General features: G+C 46.3%; 2 protein-coding genes across 3 annotated transcripts in view; one reads left to right on the top strand and one right to left on the bottom strand.

Annotated features, from left to right (window-relative positions):
* The first annotated feature begins 2529 nt into the window (after positions 1-2529).
* Positions 2530-5739, top strand: LOC146178249 (neprilysin-1-like). Its single transcript, XM_084579661.1, has 2 exons — positions 2530-3299; positions 3885-5739. The coding sequence occupies exons 1-2, from the start codon at positions 2530-2532 to the stop codon at positions 5737-5739; spliced, it is 2625 nt and encodes an 874-aa protein (XP_084435787.1).
* A 3041-nt stretch (positions 5740-8780) lies between these two features.
* Positions 8781-25640, bottom strand: part of LOC146178248 (regulator of chromosome condensation-like) — a 31393-nt gene continuing 14533 nt past the window's right edge. Inside the window, exons 5-7 of one of the 2 annotated variants that reach the window (XM_084578053.1) lie at positions 24510-24687; positions 21516-21733; positions 8781-18384 (exon numbers count right to left, since the gene is read on the bottom strand). In XM_084578053.1, the coding sequence (XP_084434179.1) occupies positions 18227-18384; positions 21516-21733; positions 24510-24687 (554 nt within the window). In that variant the 3' untranslated portion in view covers positions 8781-18226. The remainder of the gene's footprint in view (positions 18385-21515; positions 21734-24509; positions 24688-25640) is intronic. The other variant, XM_084578052.1, reaches the window with a different exon arrangement.

Below are 25640 nucleotides of genomic sequence, written 5' to 3'. Positions count from 1 at the left end.
CTCTCTTCTGATTTACCTAACCCCACCAATTATAATTTCATAATTCCGTTAAACGCGTAGTATAGCTAGGACACATCTCGAAGCAAAATAAGTCAGCACTCTTGATTAGCTGTACTAACCCGTTGTGCAAAACACTAGTCAAGTAGTGATACCGTGGTCAAGCGCCGATGTTATTCGCGGCTAGTCGGCCTGGCTTGCCGAAGTTGCAGCCTTTGCCTCATGACTCGCAGTGACTATTACGAATACTTGGGTTTATTAAGCAATGATTTAAAGTTGTGCAATGGCCCCGTGTCCGGGAGTAAAAGCTGGTAGCATCGGACGGCGTTGTTTCGTCCAGGAGGCGCATTGTACAGGAGAAAGTTTTCTTTGAGTTCATCCGTTTAGAGGATCCTATGTCTAGCCTCATAATGTCAGCCGTCTACTTAATTCCAACATGTTGACCGTAGGGGTCAACCAAAGGCGCACTTGCGAAGTATGTTACATTATTGAACGGTCGAGTTCACGCTGTTTGAGTATTGGCGAGAGTCATTTCCTCCTCTGCTGCATCATTGTTGCCAGTGATGAATGCCTCGCCAGTAGTCGACACTACCTCCGTCGGCTTCGTCCCTCCGACGAGAACAGGCTGAGGGTCCGCTTCTTCCTCCGTGGTTGACACGTGGTGTGGTAGATCGTGGTACGAGCTCGTTTCCTGAGCGTACACTGTGGACCTTTCCTTGTCGTAGGAGTCGTCCTTTTCGGGAACCCTCTCACGTCCGCCTGACGGTCGGCTAAGTTGTAGCACCGCCACGACCATAAAAAGAAGCACCACGGCTACGAGCATCGAAAGAAGCGCGTAGCGAGACAGCGCTTCTCGCCTACGAACGTCGTCCCTACACGAAGAACACGCAGTCCATTTCACGGCGTCGCTCCTCCGACAGCGGCTGCAGCCACGGCATCGGTCCTGGTTCCGTCTTGCCCTATGGCGTCCATTCCTAATTCTTCTAAGACAGGTCTTAGCCTCGTCTACGCTGCCCTCTGCGCTGTACTGGCCACTACTGGCTGTGCGTTTGCTATGCTTGTCGCCGGCTTGGTAATTACCTCGCTCACCACCCCTGAGCGCCGCGAAGTAGTGCCTAACGTTTTTGGAGAACCACGAAGATAGCTTGGCCTTGCCCTGTGCGCCAGAAACAGCACAAGTTTGGTGTTCAGCTGAGTTGTGTGAACTGCCGGCGTTCTGTGAACTGAAAATTGGCGGGCTGTTGTCGCTATTCTCGCTGGTTTCCAGAGACAGAGTGTTGCCGGTCGCGACTTCGTTGCTGTTTTCACCATTGGGCTGCTCCGACTGCAGCGTCCCCGCAGAGCTTTCGAAGTGGTCAGACTCAGCGCGAAACCTCAGAGCCTTCGTTTGCCGCGGACTCTTCGACTCGGAGAGATCTGCGGAAAGCTTCAAGATACCGGGGTGTTCAGCCCGTTCAGAAGCCGGCTCTAACTCATTGCGTAACTGTTCCATGGCTGATGATGGCTCTTCTTCTTTCTGTAGTTCTAAAGTGTCATGTGGTAATAGCAGCGTTTCCGACTGTCTGGTTTACGTGAGAACATTATTTATCGCGAAGCTACTAAATTTTCCCTTGTAAAAGTCCACGTGTTTGAAACAGGTTAAGAACTGTGCAAAGAGATAGCAAGGCAAAACCACGTATACTGATTCCTCGTCTGCATCTTTTTTCTATTCCTTACGCCACCTATCACTCGTTGCTGAGAATCGTTCCCGGAAAATAGCGCACTTATACCAAATTTTATAACAAAACGCCTTAGAATTCTAAGAATTGAGAGAATTTGCCAGCGCCCGGTAGTGTCAGTGGTGAAGGTAAAGCGTACTCCATACAGTGCATAACTATTCACCTTAGAAAATGGACGGCAGTGAGCCTGTCGTTACCGGGTTTGCTCTAATTTATAAACGTTATTTCGCGCATTCCTGCTTAACTGTTTGCTAATATTATATGCTAAGATCGTGTTCGCCGGCGCTTACTTTTTCTTTTCTGGGCCACGACAATTTTGTGCAACGCGCAATACAGTTGGTCTTCGAAGACAAACAATATTGAAAGCAGTAATATTTATTTGGACTTCGGAAGATTGGATGATTGAAAAGGAAGACGCTCTCAATGGCGCGCTCTCATTAGCACGCGCCAGAATCCTACGCTCTTTTCTGAGAGAAAGGTTTAACTGTCAGATTTCTTGCCATCCTTGGCGGAGCGTATTTCACCCTCAAAGCTCACCGGCGCATCAAGAGAGTCGCGCCACTTCAGTACAGCCGCCGTTTCATCAGCAATGGATGACGTGACAGGTACCAAAGCTTACTCATACCTCCGACCGCGTATGCAGATGCCGAGCCCCCTTCTCGAGCACGCCTTGTTCCCTAATTGCCCTCGCTTCCCCGAACTAGATCGTATACAGCTTCCGAAATCTGAATCGAGACAGAACGACGCAGATGATTCTCAAGAGCACTTTACTACAGTTGAGGAGCGAGCAGAGCCGAAGAGGTCGACAGTGGTGATGCCATCAGCCAAAACAGTGCGGTCGTCCAGCAATCCAACATCCGTAAGGTCGGGCTTGTTTACAGAAAAAGCTGAAAGAGCACCAGCACCTGCAGTGAAGAGTTCGTCACTGCCAACAAGAAAATCGGCAGAAACGTCCGCGAAAATCGAAGAGGTCACTGCTGGCGAAGGAGATGCATATACCGACAGAAGCCCGGATGAGACCTCCCCCGTGTCATTCGATGCCACAGCTCCCTTTGACGAACTCGAAAATGACAGCGCATCCGAAGCGTGGAAGGAAATCAATGCACAGCCCGTGAATACGAAGGCCATACTCGTCACTGCCGTCTCTGTGCTCGTTGTAAGCTTCCTGATCATCATGGGCGTCTTATTAGTCCCAAACACAAGCAGCCATCGTCGTAGAGTCGAAGACGACGGAGATATCTTGTCGCCAGGGAACGCAGGGAGGAGGCGCAGGAGCGGTGCTGACGTTAGCGAGGTGCCATCTTCTGCGACTTCGCTCTCGGAGCCACGTGCGACCCGCAAGCGATCCTTCGACTTGGCCGGAAAAGGTGACTCCAATGCGCCGCCCGGAGGACAGGAGACGCCACTGGAATGCGACACCGAGGCATGTCGCTGGGAGAGCCGACTGGTGAATGAAAAGCTGAACGTGAGCGTTGACCCATGCGTCGATTTCTATGCGTACGTCTGCTCGAAGGCTTGGGATCTAAATAATGACCTGCCCTACAGAGCGGCCGGGAAAGCCTTCCTGATTAACGAGGTTACAAGGTACGTCAGCCATAAGCAAACTAATAAAATCCTAGACTTTCACTATACGTCTTGCCAACAGTACAGCCAATAGACGCTTACTCGTTGCTTAAAGGGTACAAGCAGTATAAACTGATTTTACAATATGACAGCTGAGCGGGAGAATGCGGTGTCATTAGTGTCGTCTGGCATGCACCCCGGATGAGTCGCATCACGTGGTTGAAATTTATAAGCCTGCTGCCGATTTACCCATCTGTGGTGCTTACTGTTTCTTAACTTGCTTACTCCCAGAATATATTTCAGAGACAGATATCAAGCAACAAAACCGCCGTTCTAAGACAGTTGGTAACAGGGTGGTGTGTTTTCGGTTTTATTGTTACCGACAGCCGCAGTAAATTACGCCGTGGAAATCATGGTCATGCATGCAGAAATTCTGACGCGTGCGGCTCATGGCTCGAAGCAGATGCTTCTTGAGGCTAATTTTTAAACATCATTCCTAAAGTGCTCATTTCTCATTAACTGAACCACTTTGGGATACCTTAGTGCAAACGGTCAGTAAATATAGCGTCCAGCACAAGTGATCTCGGTGCCAACATCTTATTGCAGGTACCTTCGAGAGCACGCGCACTCACTGCCAGCTGCAGCAGCAGCGAATCGTGTTCAAGGCCAGCACAACTTCTTGGACCATTCCAGCCTAGTGCTGAACGGTTGCCTCAAAAACGCAGTGGTGAAAGCAGTCAGCCAGTGGGATGGTATACGGGGTGTCCTTCGAGACGTCGGTCTGGAGGACTGGCCCTACATCGAACCACCGAGGCAACATTTCCAGCTTGACAGCGTCCTGAAGCTCATCGACAGACAAATGGCCATCTTTCCTATTGTGCGCGTTTTCCTGCGGAGGCTGTCGGACAACGGTTCTTATGTGCTTCACTTGGATGCGCCGAGTAACATTCTGTTCGTGCAGTACACGATACAGAAGACTGACGAATCGCTACCCTACAAAGAGATTATTCGACAGACACTTACCCTATGGAAGACGCTGCCTCGTAGCGGCACCATGGTAGAGGATGTCATGAACTTCGAAGCACAGCTTTTGAACGCATCGAAACCTGTCTTCAAGCCTTTCTGGAAAAAACCCGTCGTCTATTCATTGGAAGCGTCATTGAGGCTACCTATGTTTCGCGTAGACTCTTATCTTTCCTATCTAAGGCAACATGACGCAAACGAAGTTGTGGTCCTAAACGAGGCCTACATTAGTAGTCTGCTGCCCACCATCCTGCGTGAACTTATACCACAAACTGTCCTCAATTTCCTCGGTGTCCATGTAATCGCACATATGGCTCCACTCCTACCGCAGGACTCAATCCCGCGAGACCTAATGCGCATGGGCTATCCGAGTTTCCAACACCACGTAGAAGCTAGGACCCAAAGTTGCTTCCATCTGGTGAGCCGGCTTTTTCCACATGGTATGCGGTGGGTCCTGCGGGACATTCTCGCCAAGACGTCCGACCTAGACCGCCAGTGGGACCTCACGACCAAGAACATGGTGTCCTCATTGGCGCGCACATTCCGTCAGGGCGCCGCTTGGACGCGCAGTGTGGATGTTTCTTCCGCCATCAGGCGACTCAAGACACTGCAGGTAGGATACCTGGCGGGTCAGGAGCGCGAAGAAGACATTGACCAGTATTACGCGCCCATGAACGTCACGTACGGACCAGGCAGCCTGGTCCGCTACTACGGCAAGCTGCTCGCCGGCACCCTGAACAGGTACTGGGAGTCAAGCTCGGACGGCGCCGGGTACGATGCGCGTCATGACCAACGATCGACAGACCTGGATGTCATGTGGACGCGCTCTCCAGAGTCGACGTCGGGGATCTATCTAACTTCCAGTAGCGTGGCCTCTGCGGCGCTCGTAGCGCGAGCTAACTACCCTTCCACCCTGTTCTCACTTCTGGCAGCCGACATGACGCGAGCACTGTTTCTGTCCTCGCTCGACGACGCCCAGTGGTCCAGCTGGAAACAGGACCGGTTCCGCGAGCTCCAATATTGTCTTCTGAAGCGCTACGAGCAAGGCATTAACAAGCTTCGCGTATCCGCAGCCAACGTACGCTACTTCCTTGCAGATATTCTCGCTGACAACGCTGTGATCAAGCCCCTAACGGTGGCTTTCAGACGCTTCTCGCATGCTCCACTCTCTCAACTCGGACAGCGTTCCTCCAACATAACTGCCTGGCGGTTGTTCTTTGTCAATTACGCAGCCGGCTTCTGCGTTCCCAAGAGCGAGGAGGCACAGATGAAGGAGCGCATGCGCTATAGACTCAGTCTTCCGCCCAGCGTACGGGTCAACCTTGCTCTCCGGGACCTTGAGAGATTCCGGAAAGTATTCAAGTGCCCACGTGACACTCCAGTGTCCCTGTGTCCCGTGTGGAAAAGTGAGGACGACGACCCAGCGGAATCTGGATAAATTTAACAGCCCAACATCAATTATGTTTTGTACCTCGGTTCGCTGTATTTTGATCGAGTAGACCTTCCCGCGTTCCAACAATTGGTTCATAAATAGAGTGCTGTACTGAAGGCGGTGTCCTTGAATCTCATTTTTTATTACTTTGCACTCATTTAGCTTTCCTTCGCACTCGAAAAGCAGCATTATATACATGTTTTTTTGTAACAGTTTATAAACTTTTATGTCAAATATACTACTAGAGGTGTGTGTTTTCTGTGCAGGTGGATGTTACTGCAAGGCAGACATTACGTACGTGATAGTTTGAAGGTTAGGTGACGTAATAAATCTATAACAATGTAACTTTATGATTTTTATTTTACGCATTTAAAAGCCTGTTGAGTCTGCTTTCCAGCAAAGCAAATTCAGAGCATGGCGTCTGCAGCATTTCGTATGCAACAGGCTCCGTTTGTGTATTTCATTATGAAGTTACCATGGCTTAGGAAACATTAGCATCTCATTTCGCCGTTGCGCCTCGCTCCGAAAACTTTTCCTTCAAATTCCTTGTAACGGATTATCTATGGCTCTTTTACTACTGTTTTAACCTACTCGGCTGTGCTTCAACAGCGGGACGGTTCGCTCGGCAGTTCACAAATCAACGCCTCTGGAAGGATTCCGTTAGTTGCGCCGATTCCGCGCTCTCGCCTTCAATTTCTTACCGAGGAAGAGATCAATATATTTTCCTCGTCAGTAGGGCTTTTGTCTATCCTATTATATAAATAGATACTTTCTCATCTTACCACGTAGTAGGTACAATACCTACTTCTGACTCTTACATGGGTGACCAATCCCCCTCCTGGGCAATCGCCGTCATTCAAGAGCTCAACATTGCCACGCGTAAAAATGTCATTGTATAAATATACATTGCGAGAAAGTCAACTCGAATTTAAATGCGCACTTCACAATAGATATTTGCGTCGTATTCAGAAATGTGGCGCAACAAACACAAGACAAGATACACAACACACGCGCGAGGAAGAAAGTGCCACTATCCCCTTGGTAAAGAAGAGGAAGAAGAGGAAGATGAGATTGGTGATTGCCAATGTTTGGACGATGTTTATGGTCTGCGAGGAAGGAAGTGCCACTATCCCCTTGGCAAACAAGAGGAATATGAGAAGAAGAGGAAGATGAGATGTACCTGAGTGTAGAAGAGGAGGAGTGTGAAGAGGAAGTGTTTTCAGATTCTGATTGGTAGTTTATTTTTGTGCGCGTGTGTTGTGTATCTGCTCTTGTGTTTGTGTTTGTTGTGCCACATTTCTGAATACGATGCAGCACCAACTAGCCCCTCAAGCCGTTATTTTGAGATATTTGCGCCCACAGCCGATTAAGAATTTAGAAACGGGGCCCACCTTTGATGTAGACAGCCTTAGTTCCTCAACACTGCCCCTTAAAATAAAATAAAAAATAGTTATTTGTTATTCCATCGCCTAAACATCAAGCTTTAGCTCGTATATGATGTCTGCTTTGATCTAACACACGACTGCGCAGAACACACAGACATATTTCTCGATGTTCTGCAGATACAAGCTTGTAAACGGCTAAAAACTAAAAAATCTGCCTGTATTTGGCAATGAAACAAGCTTGTGCCAGCTGCTAGTCTGCCTGTTTCTACCCATCATCTTTTGTCATACTGTACGCTGAAAATGTGCTCTTCTCTTTGTACTCCTTCCTCCTCGCCTTTATATGCGCGCAGATACCGGTCACCATTGAGTTCTTCAAGGTTACAGCTGGAAAATAGCGTCACGTCTATGCGTGTTGTTGTTTGCTTTACGTCAAATGGCACGTACACACATGCACACCGGGTAATCTGCTAAGAATGCGGAGGCAGAGCAACTCAACTGTGCCAATTGATAAAAAACATTGATTGATTGATTGATTGATTGATTGATTGATTGATTGATTTATAGGAAGAGAAAGGCGCGGTAACTGTCTCACTTATTTTCTGTAGACACCTCAACCGCGCCGTAAAGGAAAGGAAAAGGTGGGAGTGAAATGGAAAGAGAAAGAGAAAGAGGAGCCGTAGTGGAGGGCTACGGATCAATTTCGACCACCTGGTAAAGTAGAAGGGAAACGAGAATAAACCAGCAAGGGCAGATTATAAAGCGCACGGGAGAGCAAACCTCGAATGGTTACAATTTCAGTGATACTGTAAAATTTAGGAAGGCGATAGACGAGACTCCTGTCAAAAAGTTTGAACGGCCCCGCCGGGGTGGTGCAGTGGTAAGACGCCCGACTACTGTGCCGGAGTTCCCGGGATCGAATCCCGGCCTCGGCGGCTGCGTTTCGATGGAGGCGAAACGAAGTGGCGTCCGTGTGCTGTGCGATGTCAGCGCACGTTAAAGATCCGCAGGTGGTCGAAACTACTCCGTAGCCCTCCACTACGGCTCCCCTTTCTCTCTATCCACCTTCATCCCTTCCCTTACGGCGCGGTTCAGAGCAAGTGTGACAGATACTGCGCCTTTCCCTTCCTATGAACCAACCAACCAACCGAGGTTACAAACTGGGCTTTTTATGGGAAGTATAGATTTGTTTTGTTTTTCAGTGCACAACCTGCGCATGGGTGGATTGCGTCTTTATGTTTTCAGCACTCTCCGTTCGGAGGAGCTGTCGCCTACTTTTGCTCTTTTCATTTCTCAGCTCGGGAAAATCCTGATGGCCACAGGCTACTATCGCGTCACACTTTTCACTTATTTGACCATTCTTTCCTTCCATCTACCACTGCGTACCCTCTATTTTCCGTGAAGATTGCTTTCAAAAATCGTCATGTCCGAAACCCCGACTTTTAAGAGCCCATAGAATTATATAATTGGCAAAAATAGGATGTCTTGGTTTGGTTTGTATAGTTTAACGTCTCGGGACAAATAAAGCGACTCGGGAAAAATAAAAGAACTCGCTGGCACTCCAGATGAGTACCCCAAGGGAACTGGGGAGATAAAAACAGGAGAGCGATGCGGAGAACTTAAAAAAAAATAGATAATGGGAGAAAATAAATAGATAGACAGATGGATTTATTGAAAGGAAAGGCAGAGAGGTTGGCTGGAATCGAACGAGTAAAACTGCGCGAAAAAGACGGGACGTAGGAAACACACAGGCACAAACAAGGCGCAGGCTTACAACTAGTTTTATTCACGAAACAGCTGGCTTATAGTATAGCCTCTCAACAAAACAAAAACACTATCGCGAAAAATGCAAATACAACAGCACATTATGGCAGAATCAAAGCGACTGTGGAACCCGAACATGCCCTTCCAGATACTCTATCTCCTGTCTCGATAGCGATAGTGACGGCGAACTGACGCAGTCGTCACCTTTTTTGGCGATTAGGTAGGCCTCGATGACCTCCCTTTCAGTCTTGTCCCTCCAGACAGGGGCCACATCCGCAGCTTTTGCAATGCAGAGGTAAATTGCTACCTGTGCCGGTGCGCATAGACCTATTGTGTTCAAGGGCACGCTCAGTGAAGCACCAATGAGCTTCAATGAGCGGGCCCTAGTTGCCGACGCTCTTTTTCGGGCTGAATTCAATGCGACGCGACGCATAATGGACTGGACGGCCAGTCGTCGACTTCACGGCTATGGCTGCTGCTCAACGAGCCGGTGCAAAGCTGGAACGGCTTCGCACGCTCGACACCTATCTAGTATTTGAGGACGTCTTGCACCCTGACTACGCAGATCCTCTTGTATGTGATATGTCAATCGGTCGCCCTCGCCCCGGTGTCCCTTCCACCATTACGAGGTCGTCAATTTCACTCAACATTATTTGCCAACCTATAGCTCCTCGGCGTCAATCACATTAAGAAGACCTCTTGCCACCCGATTCCCAACGATATCATTGAGAGTTTTCACCGGCAGTTGAAAGCTTCACTTATGGCGTCCGCTTTCCCTTCACCATGGATTGAGCGCCTACCCTTCGTCCTGCTTGGTCTCCGCACTGCACTTCGCAGTGACTCTTCTACCTGTGCAACAGAGCTAAAATTTGGCGCTACTCTCCGTGTCCCTGGTGGGTTCAAGCCTTCGCCACCCACACCTGCCGACGTCACAGGTTACGCCTGCCGTCTACGTAGCGCTATGAGCACTGTCGTTCCACCACGGCAGCGCCAGCATTCTCGTCAAATCCACGTTCCACGTATTTGACGAGAATGTCCACCCTTACGGCCATCATACGATGGTCCGTTCCGGGTGCTCCAGCGTGCTCCTAAGCACTTTCTACTGCGCATCAACGGCCGGGAGGATACATCCGTTGATCGTCTTAAACCGGCTCACCTTGACTCAGACGTCATCGCCAACCACCCTCCCGATCGTGCCAGTTCTCGCCGCGTACGATTCGCACCCATAGTATCCGCTTTTCGTTATTCCCTTTGCCCATGGCTTCATCACTAGCGGGGGGCCCTGTACCATGCTATCGTGGTCTGGCCGCAGAAGACAGCCTCAGCACGCATGCCAAGCTCGCAAACATTGATCTTCGTGGCTGCAGGACTGAATGCCGGCGGTTCACTGTTCCGTTCCCGCCTGGCTCATCGGGTCCCGTAAAATATATTTGTGGAGACACGACGAGTGCGTCTGCGATTCATCTCCACAAGACTATTATGAAGCAATGCGAAGCGTTCACAGAGAACGATTGTTCCGATGAAAACTCATGCAATGTTTGAAACTGCAACGATTCGGAAGTTTACAATTTACCATAAAGTGAACGAAATCGATATTTCGCCGTAGTGGAGGGCTCCGGAAATTTTTACCACCTGGGGATCTTTAACGTGCACGATCGCACAGCACATAGACGCCTCGCTTTTCGCCTCAATCAAAAAACGGCCGCCGAGGGTGGGATTCGATCCCGCACCCTTGGGCACAGTAGTCGAATGCCCTACCACTGCAACACCCCGGCGGAGTAAAGATGTGTCAGCAGGATTCCGCGAGTGACAGATACTACGCCTTCCCTTCCCTGCAAGCCAATTATAGAACGCCAGTGATCTTTGATGCGTTCGACGGAACGCTGTGTTCGACAAGGGTCGCGCTATGTACCGTGTGCAGCATTTCTGCACTGCAGCTTTCGCACTGGGCTTTCGCATTTCTGCACTGCAGCTTCTGCAGTGCTCTCGGGAATTTTCAGGCTGCAGTTGGTTGATTACCTTTCTTTACAAACTTTCTAACCATTCCCGCCCATTTCTGCAAGCAAATCACGCCCTTTCTCGCTAGTTCACGTTCAAACATTCCAAAATGTCCCGCCACCGGAAGTTCCGCCTACGTCACCGAAAGTCGAGTACCACGTGACCCCTTTTGGACGTCGAAAATACCTTTTCCGGCTATTTAGATGTCTGATTGACTTAACTAGGTCCTGATTATTTAACTAATTAACACATGTCAACCATTTTATCACTTGCATACCTTTCCTTGACACTCAACCTGATGGTACCATTCGTTTTTCAATATACCAAATAGTTCCTGTTTTACAGTGCTGACAAAGTCATGGCCACGCGAAACCTGCCTACATATAGCCATACAATGCTTACGCATTAATAATTACACCAAAAGCATGCCTGCATAATTGTGCAGGAGCATACCCGAGGACAAAAATAAAATGGGGTCTTTAATCTTATGGTGTTTCCCCGCAATCGTTAATAGCAATCCAAAGGAACATATAGTCTCCGGGCTCCATGTATGCAATGTTACTGAGCGTATATGCATGAACGTGCAAACTAGAATGCCGCAGCTAGCATGCTGAACTGCGCTCATATGCTCTACCACGAGCCAAATATAAATGCATCATGTGCGTCAGAAACGGTGTGTTGACAAGATTAATAGACTTTTGCCGAAAATCTAAAACTATAGCATTCCTCATTAACAGTGAAAGTCAATTTATTGTCAGAAAACCTGAAAAATTGTCAACTACCCCAAAATTGACATCGCATGTGATGCCCATTTCGGGGTCATATCACCTGCGACACACGTGCCCTCCACGTGCACAGAAACATCGCTATGCTGTTTGCTCCACATTTTACACATTTAACATTAATCGCTCCTTTCACGAGATTTGCACATCGAAAATGTCCTTTGGGATAATGCATTTTTCTAAAAAAATTTTGCATACATGGCGAAATGAAGCGCCCGTCCGCCTTTCTCCCTCTACGAAATTCTCCAAAAAAAAGGGGGCGCTTAGTTTAGGGACATTGAATAAATGCAGGTAGGAAAACAAGAATCTGATTGAGTGTCTCAACGGCTAAGTAAATTTCAGGTCTTATTCATGATGGTGATGCTAAAGACGACGATAATGGAAGATGACGCCACTTGACGAGATGAATGAAGAGATGAACTGAAGTTTATGCAAAAAAACTTCACAATATATACAACAAGGTTTGGTTACACATGGATCTGGCTAGCTCAGACTAGCCAAAGATGAGTTAAGCCATAGCACAGAACTCCAGACAGGGACCTTTGGCTCAGTTTTAATGCCCTCGGGGTCCAGCCCACATTTAAATAATAGCCAATTGCAGCAAGCGTCATCACGATTGGTTGCTTTCTGCTTACCACACTCCTTCCGACATTCCTATAACTAACCACTCTTTCCCGAGACACATACGCAAGCAAATAGCAACAAAATCAAAGCATACAAATGGCAGCGACCCCAGTAACCATATTAACCTACCTTAACTTGTACGCAGGCCCCTCTCTTACAGAGGGAGGAAACAACAAACAACCAAATACTCAATATTCTCTACGCTTCCCTTCGTAACCTCATGTCGCCTACACGCTAGCACTGTGCATCTGGTCACACCAACGCCACGGATGACAATACTAATTTGCTGTTGTCGTTTTGCGTATACAATATGTGACAGTCAGAGGCCTTCACCCTTGCTTTTGTCGCTGAAACGACCCCCTCCAAGCAGGTGCATTTCCCTTTTGCCATACGCAGGCTTTGTTCGTACAACTTCGACGCATCAGTCGCTAGACATTGTTCACCTGCCATTCCAACAACCGCTGTAGATGCTGGCCACCTAGCCCTGCACGAATACCTCGAGGTCAGCAACCACCTTTGTCCTGTGTGCACATAAGGAATGGTGACGCTTGACTGTGCCCACCGCATTTCCGCGTAACAACACTGACACTTACAGGCTATATAAACAAGTTTGGAGACGATGCCCATATTATTCTATTGGGAGACTCCAACAGAAGCATCGAGGATCTCGATTAAAACGGGAAGTTGCTAGACTTCTGTGAGCGGCACGACCTGCTTATCGCAAACGGAGAAACTAAACGTGGGGGACAAGTCACACAGGAATTTCGGAACAAGGAGACGACCACTGACCAATGTCGCAGGGAATGTAATGCAAGCTCACGAAGATGGAAATAGATAGTGAGGGGGTGTGCTGTCTGGGAAATGATCATAAACGTATTAGCCTGCAGGTAAGACAAAAGAAATACAGGTAAGACAAAAGAAAAGCACAATTAAATGACAAACAAATAGTGCTAATAGCAGCAGGTAGAGAGGAAGCAATAGAGAACCGCCGCATGGCAAAATGGTATACTAATCAGGTAAAACCACTCATAAGTAAGAAATTTAAGGAAGTAAAAGTAGCAAACTGCTGGTATAGAAAGAAAGGAAGCCATCGAACAGAGACCGTAGGTTCAAGGAAATGCCAAGAGGCAAAGAAGACGAAGTTATTTCAGGTGAGAATGCATCGACAAAAGAAACTGGTTGTAAAAAGCAAAATAAAGCAGCCCACTGGTGGCAGCTGGATGGCTGAAATCAACGATGCATATAAAGGCACATCAAGAAAATTATAGAACCATATAAGCTGGCTAGGTTAGGTGAAAATCACAGTAATCAGGAATGAATTCGAGATGCCGAGGGCAGTGTTCATTTCCTTGCTCCTCGATTTCCCAAAACTGCTATAGCGCAATTACAGCCACCCCAATCAACCAATTCGGTGGTGTTTCTCTCCTCCCGTTCCCTCTCAGATGGCTTTCTTTCTCCTGCCTAACCATCTAGGAGGCGTGGTGTCCGTAGCAAGGCTTTAGGAACAGCGTAGCACACAGAGCAGTCTCGAAGCAGGGACACCACGTGCACGACAATGAAACGGGCGAGAGAGAAGCGTGCAATGAGCGACTTAGTCCACGGTTTCGATATAGTCCTCAGAAAAACTGTTTCGACGTCACTATGCAGGAAGGGCGGCCAGAGTAGAGAGCAAGGAAACTGGCTTTCGAAGGGAAGCATGAGAGTGCCTTGATTTGCATTTTTGTCGCTTTCTGGCTCGCACATCGCTGTGATATTTTGCAACGACTATCTCCGATAGCTGGTCGACGCTTTGGGCTTGTCTCATCTTTTGGCTGGTTTAAAATGAATGATTCTTTAAAATGCCATACCCAAGTCAGTGGCCCTTTAGTGTCTTAATTACTCGGGCCGCCACTGAACGCTTGCTAGGCCCGCTGCAAGGGCACTTGCCCAAGCCACCGTGTCCGTAATGGTTTCTCCTTTGGTAGAATTTCTTAACGGGACACCCGCTACACGGTTCTAACACATACAGCAGCTGTTAGTGGACTCCATATACCATCAATCCACGGTGCCTTCACGCATGTTACACCATACACACCCTTCTTCAAATAAGACCAGGAGTGAGCAACCATTTTAGGTGTGTTGCAAGCGCACATTCCGCTCCTCAAGGCCATTCAGGGACTTGAGACGACCAGCCACCACACAATGCGCCATTATCGGGGGTGTTGGGAGTCATGCGTGCCTGTCAACCATTTCCTTCTTGGCCTCAGAGGCAGATTTCGCAGTCTAACTGCCATCCAGTTAACATAGCTCTTACAATGGTAATTTCACATACGCTGACAAAAGTGATGAACCGGTAACTAATATTGTCCCACTTGCCAGAATTTAATTACAGTTTTACTGTAGTTTGCGTCCATATTGGCTTCCACGGGCTCAGCCATTATGACAGTGAAATGTGCCCAAGTGATAAGGGTTTCAGCAGACCACGACATCTTTTGCAACCAAAAACTGCGAAACACAAAAGTGCCATTCGGGGAAAAGCTCTGAGTGCACTCCATTGGTGTTGCGTACACCAATTGGAGCGTACAGCTAAAAGGACAAGGTTTCACTGCAGGATAGCACTTCAGGCTGTTTTGTGTGGTTTCCGATGTTAAATTAAGATTGTAAATTCAGGTTTCTTATATACTGCAATGCTCGTTTCTTAAAGTAAGAGGCAAAATCTTTTCATTTCCAACCTAATCTGAAGACAAGAGTCGGTCAGTTGTTAGTTTCTTACATAGGACAATGAAAACCAAGTGTACAGTGAATGTGCTGCTTTTTTTTGGAGCCCCGAGTTGCAACTTCGAAAACAGTTATGGCTTGACAGGCCAAGCTCATTCCCATGGAACTGTTATCAACAATGCTAACAGGTGCAACTGCAACAGAACACGACATTAATGTAGAAATTGAATACACAGAAATGATGCCTTGCATTGCAGGAATCTCGAAGGGAGAAATCAAATGCCTCTTCTATAGTGGGACCACCCAGTGTGGCCGCTGAAACTCTGCAGTGGGATTTTTAAACCCGATAAAGAGGTGCATAATAATTACCTACTGCAGGTGTCCTCACAAAGTGGCTTATGATATGCGGAATTACGTGTGTGTCACCTCCTTCAGTGATTAGAGGGCAATGGACCCCCTTTGCCAACCCTGGCATACATAGAGAAGCTTTCAAAGATTACGCACAAGTCTCTGTTTTTGTCGACCTGATTAAATTTATCTGTCAGCATCCTCTTTGTAAGCAGCACTCTGCCATTTTGTGGCAGGTGAGCAGCCGAAACGTAAACTGCACAACCTCAAACAGATCTCATCATGAGGTGTGAACAGTTGGTTTGGTTTGAGAGGTTTAATGTCCCAAAGCGACTCCGGAAATTTCAACCACCTTGAGTTCTTTAACATCCACTGACATTGAACAGCACACAGGTGCCTTGCTTTTCACCTGCATTGAAAAGCTGCCACCGAGGCCAGGATTCGACTCCGCATCGTTGGAAACAGTAGTCGAGCGCCGTAACCACTACGCCACTTCGACGGGGCAAATGTGAACAGTGAATGGAAGCACAATCCTGCACTCATCTGTACTTCATACAAAGTTTCAATGTAATGTTTGTAGATGTGCTCAAATTCATTGCCAAGCCTGCAATTTGTCTGGGCTTCATCTATTTGCAGTAATAATTAAGACAAAGGAAGCAAACTGAACAAACTAATGCACGCCAACACTTTTTGACAACTAAACAGCATTTGTAGCCAACAAGGCTTAGTCACCCATTCGAACAAAACAATCAATGGATACCAGGAAGCCAGAAGTATTCAAGGCATCAGAATTCCACTCATGAATTGTTCTATTACCACTGTGCTGTGGACATGGTACAAATATGACCACAGGTTGTAAGTGTTGGCAAAACGCAACAGCCATGCTGAGCTGCCTCTAGCAACACTGCATCTTCGGTAAAATGAACATGCAGTAACCCATACAAAGCTGTTAACGACTGTTAAGGCTAGTATCCTAGCGAATATATAAAAAAAAAGAGTGCGTATTACAACAAATAGGCATCTGCTGGGCATAACAGGACAACTGGAAAAATGGAGAGAGCTAGGGTAGAGCAAAACTTTAGTTTATAGGGTTGTAACATCCCAAAGTGGCTCAGGCTGTGAGAGAAGTTGTAGTCAGTGGCTCCAGGAATTTCTACCACCTGGAATTGTTTGATGTCTAGTAAGTTGCCCAACTCCGCAACACACTGCCAGGTGCACATACTATTGGCTGCTATAAAACCTTTTAAAAAGCTCGTGACTGCAGAAATACTGTTCTAAGAAGCATAAAACCTCGTTATGATTGGTTTTAGTGCTCCCTAATCATATTACTAGGGATTGTAGCTTAAGTAAAATATCACTGCAGTTGACCGTTAACGGTTTGAAAATAAGCAAAGCCACTAAAAGACATAAAAGCCCAGAATTGCTAACACAGAGCATATAAAGTTATATGTAGGAATATGGAATAGGAAAGAGGAACTAAAACTTCAACTGGCATTAAATCAAGAACAATTCAAAGATATACAAAAGGCTGAATTGAGGGATGATTATAAATCCAATAAACCAACTGATAGAAGCACTGTTAGCATGTCAGATTGCATGCACTGACTGCGCAGGAATAACCAAAGAACTACTTAAGTTCGTGGCAAACGGTGTAAGGCCTAATAGTATAAAATACAAAAACGAGCTGACCTTACATCAAGGATGACCAGAAACAAGTAGTCAGCCAATTAATCTCTCAATAAGTATACCAGGGGCATTGAGAAAAATGTTTATCTTAGTATGCTCTGCAAGGTTTAAAGAATGGTTCATGCATTTGTACGGACTGAATCTCGTTAGTACATGAACAGAGCACCAGTTCAGCAGAATTCTGGCTGTCTCGCTGTCCAAAAGAGGAGTCATCAAGCTGGAAAATTAATCCATTGTCGTGGAGATTTCAGCCAGTTTTATGCTGCTTATGGTAACAAAATCTAAACTCTGTTCTGGACCATTTTGAGGGGAAAAAAATTGTTTAAATAATGTTTGTTTTTCAAATCCAAGGTTTTTGCTATTCCACATATCCCCCTTCCCCACTTAAGGTCTACCAGAACATTGGTTAAGGTAAACCACCCTAGGTGGCCGAAATTATCTGGCGCATTCTGCTATGGCATTCTCAGTAGTTGCTTTTAGACATTAAACCCTATAAATTATACAAACCAGCGACAGTGGTCGTAAATATATTATAACTATAGAAGTTTTAGACAGATCAAGAAAATGAGGTTCAAGGGTGGTGTTTCCAAGCACCAAGGCAGGCTGCGAAGCACTGAAATCCTGAAACCATTAGCCTGTTCAGTCGATTTAGTGCATTTTAAACATACCTGCAAGGCTCCATCACAACGAGCATTGACTCAATTCTTGGTTGCCTTAAAGGCCCTCGGGCCTTCTGCGGAAACAAGACAGCAGGAGACAACACGACCGAATTTCACAACACATTGCTTCTGACAAAAACAAAAGGTTTTTTGCAGCGAAAGCTACACTACGCTATCCTTGAGCATTTCACACTCATTTCGCTGATGCTTGAAAGAGTGCCAACTTGGGCCTCTCCTTTCATGTGGAAGGGTGACATTAGAATCAGCCTGCCACGAAATTAGAATTCATGTTACCCCTATGCCACACAGGCACATTCATACGGCTTAATTAACTGGGCCACGGCAGCCAAAACTTTCGCTTCACATTTGTTTCAGCAGCGTTGAACCCCTCTAATTTTTTTGTACAAAGTTTAAAGTCGGTTAAAGGAAAACTATCCTGCTAGGTGTGTCACGAAGCTAAAATTACAGCGTGCTGGCCCCCACCAGACACGACGAGTGTCTTCTTTGTACAAAGTTTAAAATCGGTTAAAGGAAAACTATCCTGCTAGGTGTGTCACGAAGCTAAAATTACAGCGTGCTGGCCCCCACCAGACACGACGAGTGTCTTCTTCCCCGCCAGCTTTCCAACAACGACTTTAGGTTCAAACACGTCTTCATCCTCCCCATGGCCCAGCTGGCCATTCGTGCCGAAGCCCCACGAGTGCAGGCGTCCTGCAAATAAAGAGTAAAAAACAAACTTAAGCCAAAGTCCATAGAAAAGAAATAAGCATAAAAACAGCTACTAGTACAAAAGAAAATCAAGAGACAAAGCCTCCTAGGTTTGCTCAAGGTACTCAAAGCACATACCGCGGACATTACAGTAGCCAACAGATTTTTCGGACTCCAATAATTCAAACTTGCGCAACATTTTGGACTTCACTCAGGAACCGTCACATGCCTCATAGGAACGTGTACATTTTCACAACCAAAAACTCAGACCAAATTTGGCACCAGCAATACTGTAGAGATTGGTTTTGTTTTGTTTGTTTTTTTTCCCCCGGCCGAAGGTTCATTTTTTCGGCATGACAGACGAGAGCGGGCATATTTGTCGCGAACAGCCGCTTTTACGAGGCCGTGAAAGCTAGGCGAAGCAGTCATTTGCACGGACTAGTTTGGCCCTCTATTCATTGTTGCCATTTCAGGCAGTGGCAGTAAGGGAAAGCTCATTGTTTTCATCGCGGTAGCTTACAAAGAGTGCGCAAAAGAACTGAAAATGGAACGCGAGCACTGTCCGCCGCGACTCACTCAGACACTGCCACTCATGAGGAAAAGTGGAAAAGGAACCTGCAATTGCATCACGGAGCGTTGTGAAGTGGCATGGACGTGACGAAAGCATGACTGGCAGAGATATTCTAACCGGAGGGTAATAGTGGTTACAGCTTAGCCCAACCCACTTCTTTGGGGCTCCACGCACATGCAGTGATCGCCTTGAGTGTGTTGCATGATTCCCGGCAGCACACACGCTAACCGCATCAGCACTAATCAGTATGCGTGCAAACTGACAGCCCCGCCCACCGTATCGGATTGTGCTAGTGCGCATGCATGGGCAATGTGTGGAAGCAGATCACAGTAGCAGATCACGCTATGCCTTAATGACTTTAACTCTCTATTATCGACACATAAATGAAACATCTTCGTGATAACATAGATATAACATAAACAAAACGAAGTTCGTGATTTGTAATGCCGGTTTGTAGCTGAAAAGTGTTTTTTTTTTTTTTAAGTTCAAAAGTTTTTTGGTCTTTTTTTAATGCGGATCATTTCCCGAGTCCCGCTGAGGTGAATCAGCTTATTTTTTTTATACAAGAAAAAGGTGAAATCAGTTCATGGAGAGGGTTCATTACAGAGCGAATTTCGACAGATTCTCTCTCTTCTTTTTTGTTTTGCGAAACTCAACCTTTTCTTGCACCTGGTCATCCATCCTTCAACAAAAGCATGCAGCCAGCCTCAACCATAGCACCAGTTTTCTGCATTGCTCACTTCAAAACATGTCTTATTATAGGTAGGCCAAGACGATTCACTAAAACAAGACAAGGCTGGTACGCTTATTACCGCAGCGCAATCTGATGACTTTGTGACAGCAGATTGTATACCAGCCAATCACGGCAGAATGAAGCGAAATATGCTTAACACCAAGCTTTCTAAGCAGACACTGGCACAGCCGGGCATAGAGGATACTGGCACTCCACCAAGTTCACTGAAACGGTCATCAGTGCAGGAACTCTGGTCAAAGGATAAATCCGGTATGATGTTATTGGTATGTCGCCAAGATCTGCATTCCTGACTCCACCAACGCCGACGTAAAACAGAGGAACTCTCTACAAAAAGCTAACACATAAAAAAAAAAATTAATTCTCAATGCCAAAAGTGTGTGTGCCTGTGTGTGTGGGGGAGGTCATTATGAACTCAACTAAATATGGTTTAATAAATATAGTTGAGCCTTGAGGTAACAAACCTCAATGTAAAGCATTTTTTAATTCCCCAACTTTTCGCAATTTAAGAAGTTTTATGCCATATTTTGACTTCGCAATTTAACCGCAGCCCTCTACTACTGCGTGCTTCGCAGCCCTGCTGTAGCTCACACGCGATAAATCAAGAATTTGTATTGCTGCACGCATTTGGGTGTTAACAAAATTTTCGGCTGCAAGTAGGACTTCATTATATAACCTCTATATACATGGACTCAACAGGACTGGGTCAAGTCAGCATTAGGTAAGCGAGGTCACCCTTACTTGACCCATATGGTGTCTCCGCCGCTTACTTCACGTGCCCCCACTGCATACACGCGAACCCGACAACTGTACTACATATAGTATAGCCCAAGACTACTGTCCCCTTCTGCCTCGACACCCACCTTTAAGTTAGTTTACTATGTATCAGTCATTGATAACAAAGTGGTTCAGGTTTGTGTAGCTGAAGTAAACACAGAAGCACATTCGAGTGAATGAGACTGAAATAGCCAAACTAGTTCGCACACAGGCAGGCTGTTGGAACTGCAGTGGTACAAATGCCATGCAGGCAGCAAAGAAACACCTTTAATCACACATAATGCCACTGCTAACCTGTCCAGACTAATAAAATGCCACACAGTTACCAGTTACTCTGAACAGCTAGGTGGTATGCAATTTCTTTAGAGCAGCACTAAAATCATTTCCCTTTCAAAACTAAAACTGTGCGACGGCAATTTTCACACTTCCATCAAATGCTTTGATCCATGACCTTTAGCATCGGAAGGAAGATTATTCTATGTCTATACACATATCCTCCTGCAGACAGTGCTCCATTATGCTAAATGGACGCAGTGTAAGCATACAGGTCAAGATCCACCAGGTTCAAAGTTCCCGTTATGCTTGCACTGTTAGCTGCAACATCAACAAACTGAATGTTGAGGCTCAGAAAGAGACTGGCTTGGGGCATGATGACACCTATGGTTGCCAAAGTTGCCAGTCTTTAGCCTTGCACTTTACAGGCATAGTGCAAACGTTGCACAGTGCCAGCTGCATTTCAACAACAAATCAAAAGAGTGAGCACATCTTGGAAGGGACGCAACTATGCAGCCTGTGACTGAAATAAGGCCATGCTGCTGATGAGACTTCATGCCAGCACAGATTGGTGGGTCCCTTCTAGGCTTGTCTAACACATAAATCCCTCTGTGGAATACCGTTCGACAGTTACCACTTGAAACATTTTCTTAAAACAATTGCTGGATCCTTACAAATGAGCAGCTCAGCGATAAAATACACTACAGTTCAACTAAACTTGCTACGCAGGAGTAAAGAAAGAGAGAGAGAATGGAAGCTTACCTTCTCCGTCGACAGCGAAAGAGACTGCCTCGCCGCAGGAGATCTCCGTGCAGTTCGAGAGGCCGGGCACCTGTTGGGGGGTCTTCTGGTCGTCTTTGTCAGGCGGGTTAGCAGCACCAAGGCCAAGCCGGCCGTACTCCTTGCGGCCCATCGAGAACACCAAGCCCTCCTCACTCAGCAGAAGAGCATGATGCTGGCCTCCACTTATGGCTTCCCACCTGAAAAACAAGAATCAGTTTCAATGAGCCTTCAAAGAGATTACAAAGCGTAGTGAGGAAAAGGAAGTCGCACAGACAATGAGAGTATGCTGACCGCTTCTATCAAATAACTACGATGAAAGAAAAACATGAAAGTAACAAGGAAGTGTCAAGCAAAAGTAAGCAAGGACATAGTACAGAATAGCTACCGTAAAAACCCGCATATATGAGGTCCCATTCTGGGAAAACAAAGGGGAAAAAAGTTTTCATCCACGAATAATGTGAGTGTAGCAAGATTTGCAAAAGCTTTTGTTTGCACTGCATTTCACCCGCACTTCGCAAGGGGCATGTGCCCTGTGCTTGCACGTCCAACACTACCCCAAGCCAGGCATTGAATAGGGCCATGCACATTCATGTGCTAGTGCTGGTTTGCTCCCCTTCTCGAGCAGACACGCTTGATCAGAGAATTTCATGCTCCGTGAGAAGAGCTAGCTCAGTCCCCCTGCAGTTGCATAAGTTGTCACATGGTCCTTCAGTTGCTGTAAACCAGCACGCTGCCTCCAGCTTGAGTAAGCACTGTGCTCCCTCCTGTTCGCACCATGTGTTTCCAAGAAAGTGTTTGCAGATTCGGTATTTCAGCATTCGTCGTCCAGTGTATTGTCTGCCCAGAGTTCCTTGTTAGACACATTCAGTCATAGAACCTCTTTTTCAGCACCTATAAACACATTCGCTTTTCCGTATTTCTTGAAAGTGCAACTGACAAGCTGCTCAGGAATGCTCGTCAAACTTTCACAAACTAGCCGTAGGCTGTGGCCAGCATGGCTGGGGAGGATCGTGGGAGAACCGTGCAAAGTGTCAAGTGCTGCTTCCGCGAACTTGACATTATGCTGCGTGTGTTTGCCCTGATTACAGTCACATGTGTCACGAGCACCGTAGTTACCATGGTCAAAAGGACAGCGCGGCGAAATGCCGTCGAAATGAAAACCATCTAGTCAACTGACACCACTGCTAGATGGCGCTTCCTCTCGCTAGAAGCCTGATGTTGATACCGCTGAGTAATAACCAGTCCGGTATTGAGAATCTATGCTGAAAATTGTTTGGATCCACATATAGTATGACGTAGAGATGTGACACTATAAAATAGGGACAAAAACCTCATACTATATGCATAATTTCACGATTAAGCTGATCAGCAAATATAACAGCCACAGAAGAGTGATTTCAAAAAAAAAACGTAAAATAGCACTGGCAGCGATCATGTCAAGATTATCAGCAATGCAAATGTGCATCGTATTACGCAAATAAAACGTCGCTAGTCTAGTCTAACCGTTTGACTCTTTGGACTAGAACAAATTCCACCCATATTGTGGAGATTGCTTATTAACCGAGATGTCATTTGTTTTACCTAGTGTAATAGTTAGTAGGTATTACAGAAAAAAGTAATTAGTTCTTTGCTATCGGGAAAAGTGCCATTTTGGATTTAAATGGAGTCAATCAGATGTACTGGCTTGGAGAGGCTTGTCTATTGGTTCCTAAATGTTAAAACTCGACCCAGGACTTCCACACATAATGTAGCGGTCGTTTTACCTCGCACCAGTAGACCTGGCCACTTAAGTCTACAATCACGCCCATCATTCAATTAGGTCTTGGTTGGACAAAAGCATGCCTGCCCTAACAAAGTATAGAACACAAAACTGTGTTGCTTCGCAGACTTGCCTCCTTGCTGGCAAAAACTGCTGCGACATCATCGCTACCAAGCTAACTGTGGGGCACGGCACTGCTGTATGCGATGCTGTGGCATGGGCTGACTCTGAGGCTTTCACTTTTCTTTTTTTTTCAATCATGAGCGAGCAGTAAAAACGGTGATCAAGTTGCTAGCGCTTCTTGCGCAATACCCGCGAAAATGAAACTACGTCACAAGAGATGGTGTGCAGGCACTGTTGTACAAGATGCTCTGTTGTGGGTTGGCTTCTAGGCTTTTGTTTTCTTTTTGAAATCATCCACTTTTTTCCTGTCCCTGTGGCTTATATGAATGACCCGGTGCTGACAGATGACTGTGCTGGATACAACAGCACAAAAGCACACATGCTGCAACCCCTCTACTTCCTCGCTGCTGTCTCTCTATGCACAGCTGCTCCAATCGATTTTTCGGAAAACTACCACATTTTTAGGACATTTCGCACACTCAGAATTATCATGACAGACGATCGTGAGAGGAGGGAGAAACTTTTACTGAAAAGAAAATATTTAACTGAGGGTGGAGATCTTAGTTCGGGACCCCATCAGCTGTTTATGCCTGCTGAACCCTCGAGGCCAGTTCATGTTGCCAGCACAGGTTTGAGCTGGACAGCTCACTTTCCCACTGCTCGTGTAGGAGTGAGGAATAGGTATTACCTCTGAGTTATTTTGACAGGTTCATACAATGTGGGATGCTAGGAAATCTTAAAGAACCTTGTTGCTGCTAACCGCAAGCAGAAAAGCAGGAGACACCGTGCAAGATTTTTTTTTTACGTGCGGAGACAGAAATGAAATGAAAAAATATTTAGTCCATTGCTACAGCTCAGCTTTTCAACGTTTTTCCCAAACAGAGTGCTGCATCACAGTCATCGTTAATCAGAAATTGCACTCTTCCCATTAGTAAGGCACTTGCATTTCTAGAAAAAAAAAATCATAGCAAAAAAGTACTTTTTCTTTTTATGTGGCCATGGCATCTCGCTGAAATTTTGAAGAGGAATGCTGTCAACTAACCCTAAAAGAGTCATGCAACTGCTGCGTGTCAACAGGGGGGTCAACTCACCTGTGCGCAGCACACGATCCGAGCAGTTCAGGCATGTGGAATATGGTCCCAGCTTGGTCTGAACCCAGCTGGTGGTAGTTGTTCAACCCAAAGCCATAAATGGCCCCAGTCTCTTGCAGCCGGGCATATGTTGTGTATGCTCCAGTCCAGATGCGATCGAATGCAGACGATTTGCAGCCTGGGGAAATTCAGCACAAAGCAGCAAGTATATACAGACAATCCCCAACTTCAATGGCAAGGACAGCCAACAGAAAACAATGAGAGAAGCAGAACGAAAGAAGCTAATTCATTAAGTGGCTTTTAAAAAATATATATATATATGTACTATATATAGAAGCAGCCATCAACAGCCCTGCCAATTTTATGCATTGTTCAGCTACCTTTGTATCAATAAAGATGAGTGAGCATGCACAAAACAAAAACTAGAGGGTCTCTTAAATGTCTCTTAAGAGGAGAATGGCAAAAGCCTATCCTTCCTATCCTATAATTTGCCTCCCATCGTTAGCCTCTTGTCGGCATTCGTTGCAGTGCTACATATATTTATAATTGGTTTACAGGAAAGGAAAGGCGCAGTATCTATCAAACTTTCTCCAGCAAGTGTAAGTTTGGACCACGGTGTTTGGACGGTACACCATCGCTCCTGTCGCATGGCGTTCCTTGGCGCGCGTTCAAGTGTGGCATTGCAGATGGCAGGGCCGCATTCCACCTCGGTCAATCAGAACGCCGCAAAAGCGAGACACACTTCGTCCACAACAGCATGAGCCATTAAAGGCTATTGCTTTAAAAAGCAAAGTGCACTGCCACAGAGCTAACATATCTACTCGATTCTAAGCACACCCCATAGGGCAAACCAAACAGCTGCACTGCAAAAACGAATTTTAATCTGGATCATTTGGAGTGTGTCACATTACCAGCAATTCGGCGAAAATTTGAGTATTTCCACGATGAGGAAAGAGACGAATGATGCGGGCTATTTTGCGCTAGTCATCGAGTGTGAGGAAATTTGCTTGTTGAGAAGACTTTTGTCATTGATGAGTGGTTATCATATTACAATGAAACTACACAGCAACGATTATAAGTTACGCATAAAGTTCTCATAAGTTCAGTGTTGCTGAAGTAGAAGCTCTTCTG

This window comes from Amblyomma maculatum, chromosome 9 (genome assembly GCF_055883805.1).
Source record: "Amblyomma maculatum isolate TAMU_Amacu chromosome 9, ASM5588380v1, whole genome shotgun sequence".
In the NCBI taxonomy this organism is placed as follows: domain Eukaryota; kingdom Metazoa; phylum Arthropoda; class Arachnida; order Ixodida; family Ixodidae; genus Amblyomma; species Amblyomma maculatum.
Note: the sequence above shows the minus strand (reverse complement) of the source record. Positions and strands in the feature narration are given on the sequence as shown.

What these genes read in the sequence shown, in the direction of transcription:
- LOC146178249 (XM_084579661.1), top strand. Translation starts at nt 2,530, where the DNA reads ATGCCATCAGCCAAAACAGTGCGGTCGTCCAGCAATCCAACATCCGTA. An exon ending in CTGATTAACGAGGTTACAAG is followed by an intron (nt 3,300 to 3,884) that starts GTACGTCAGCCA and finishes ATCTTATTGCAG; the next exon opens with GTACCTTCGAGAGCACGCGC.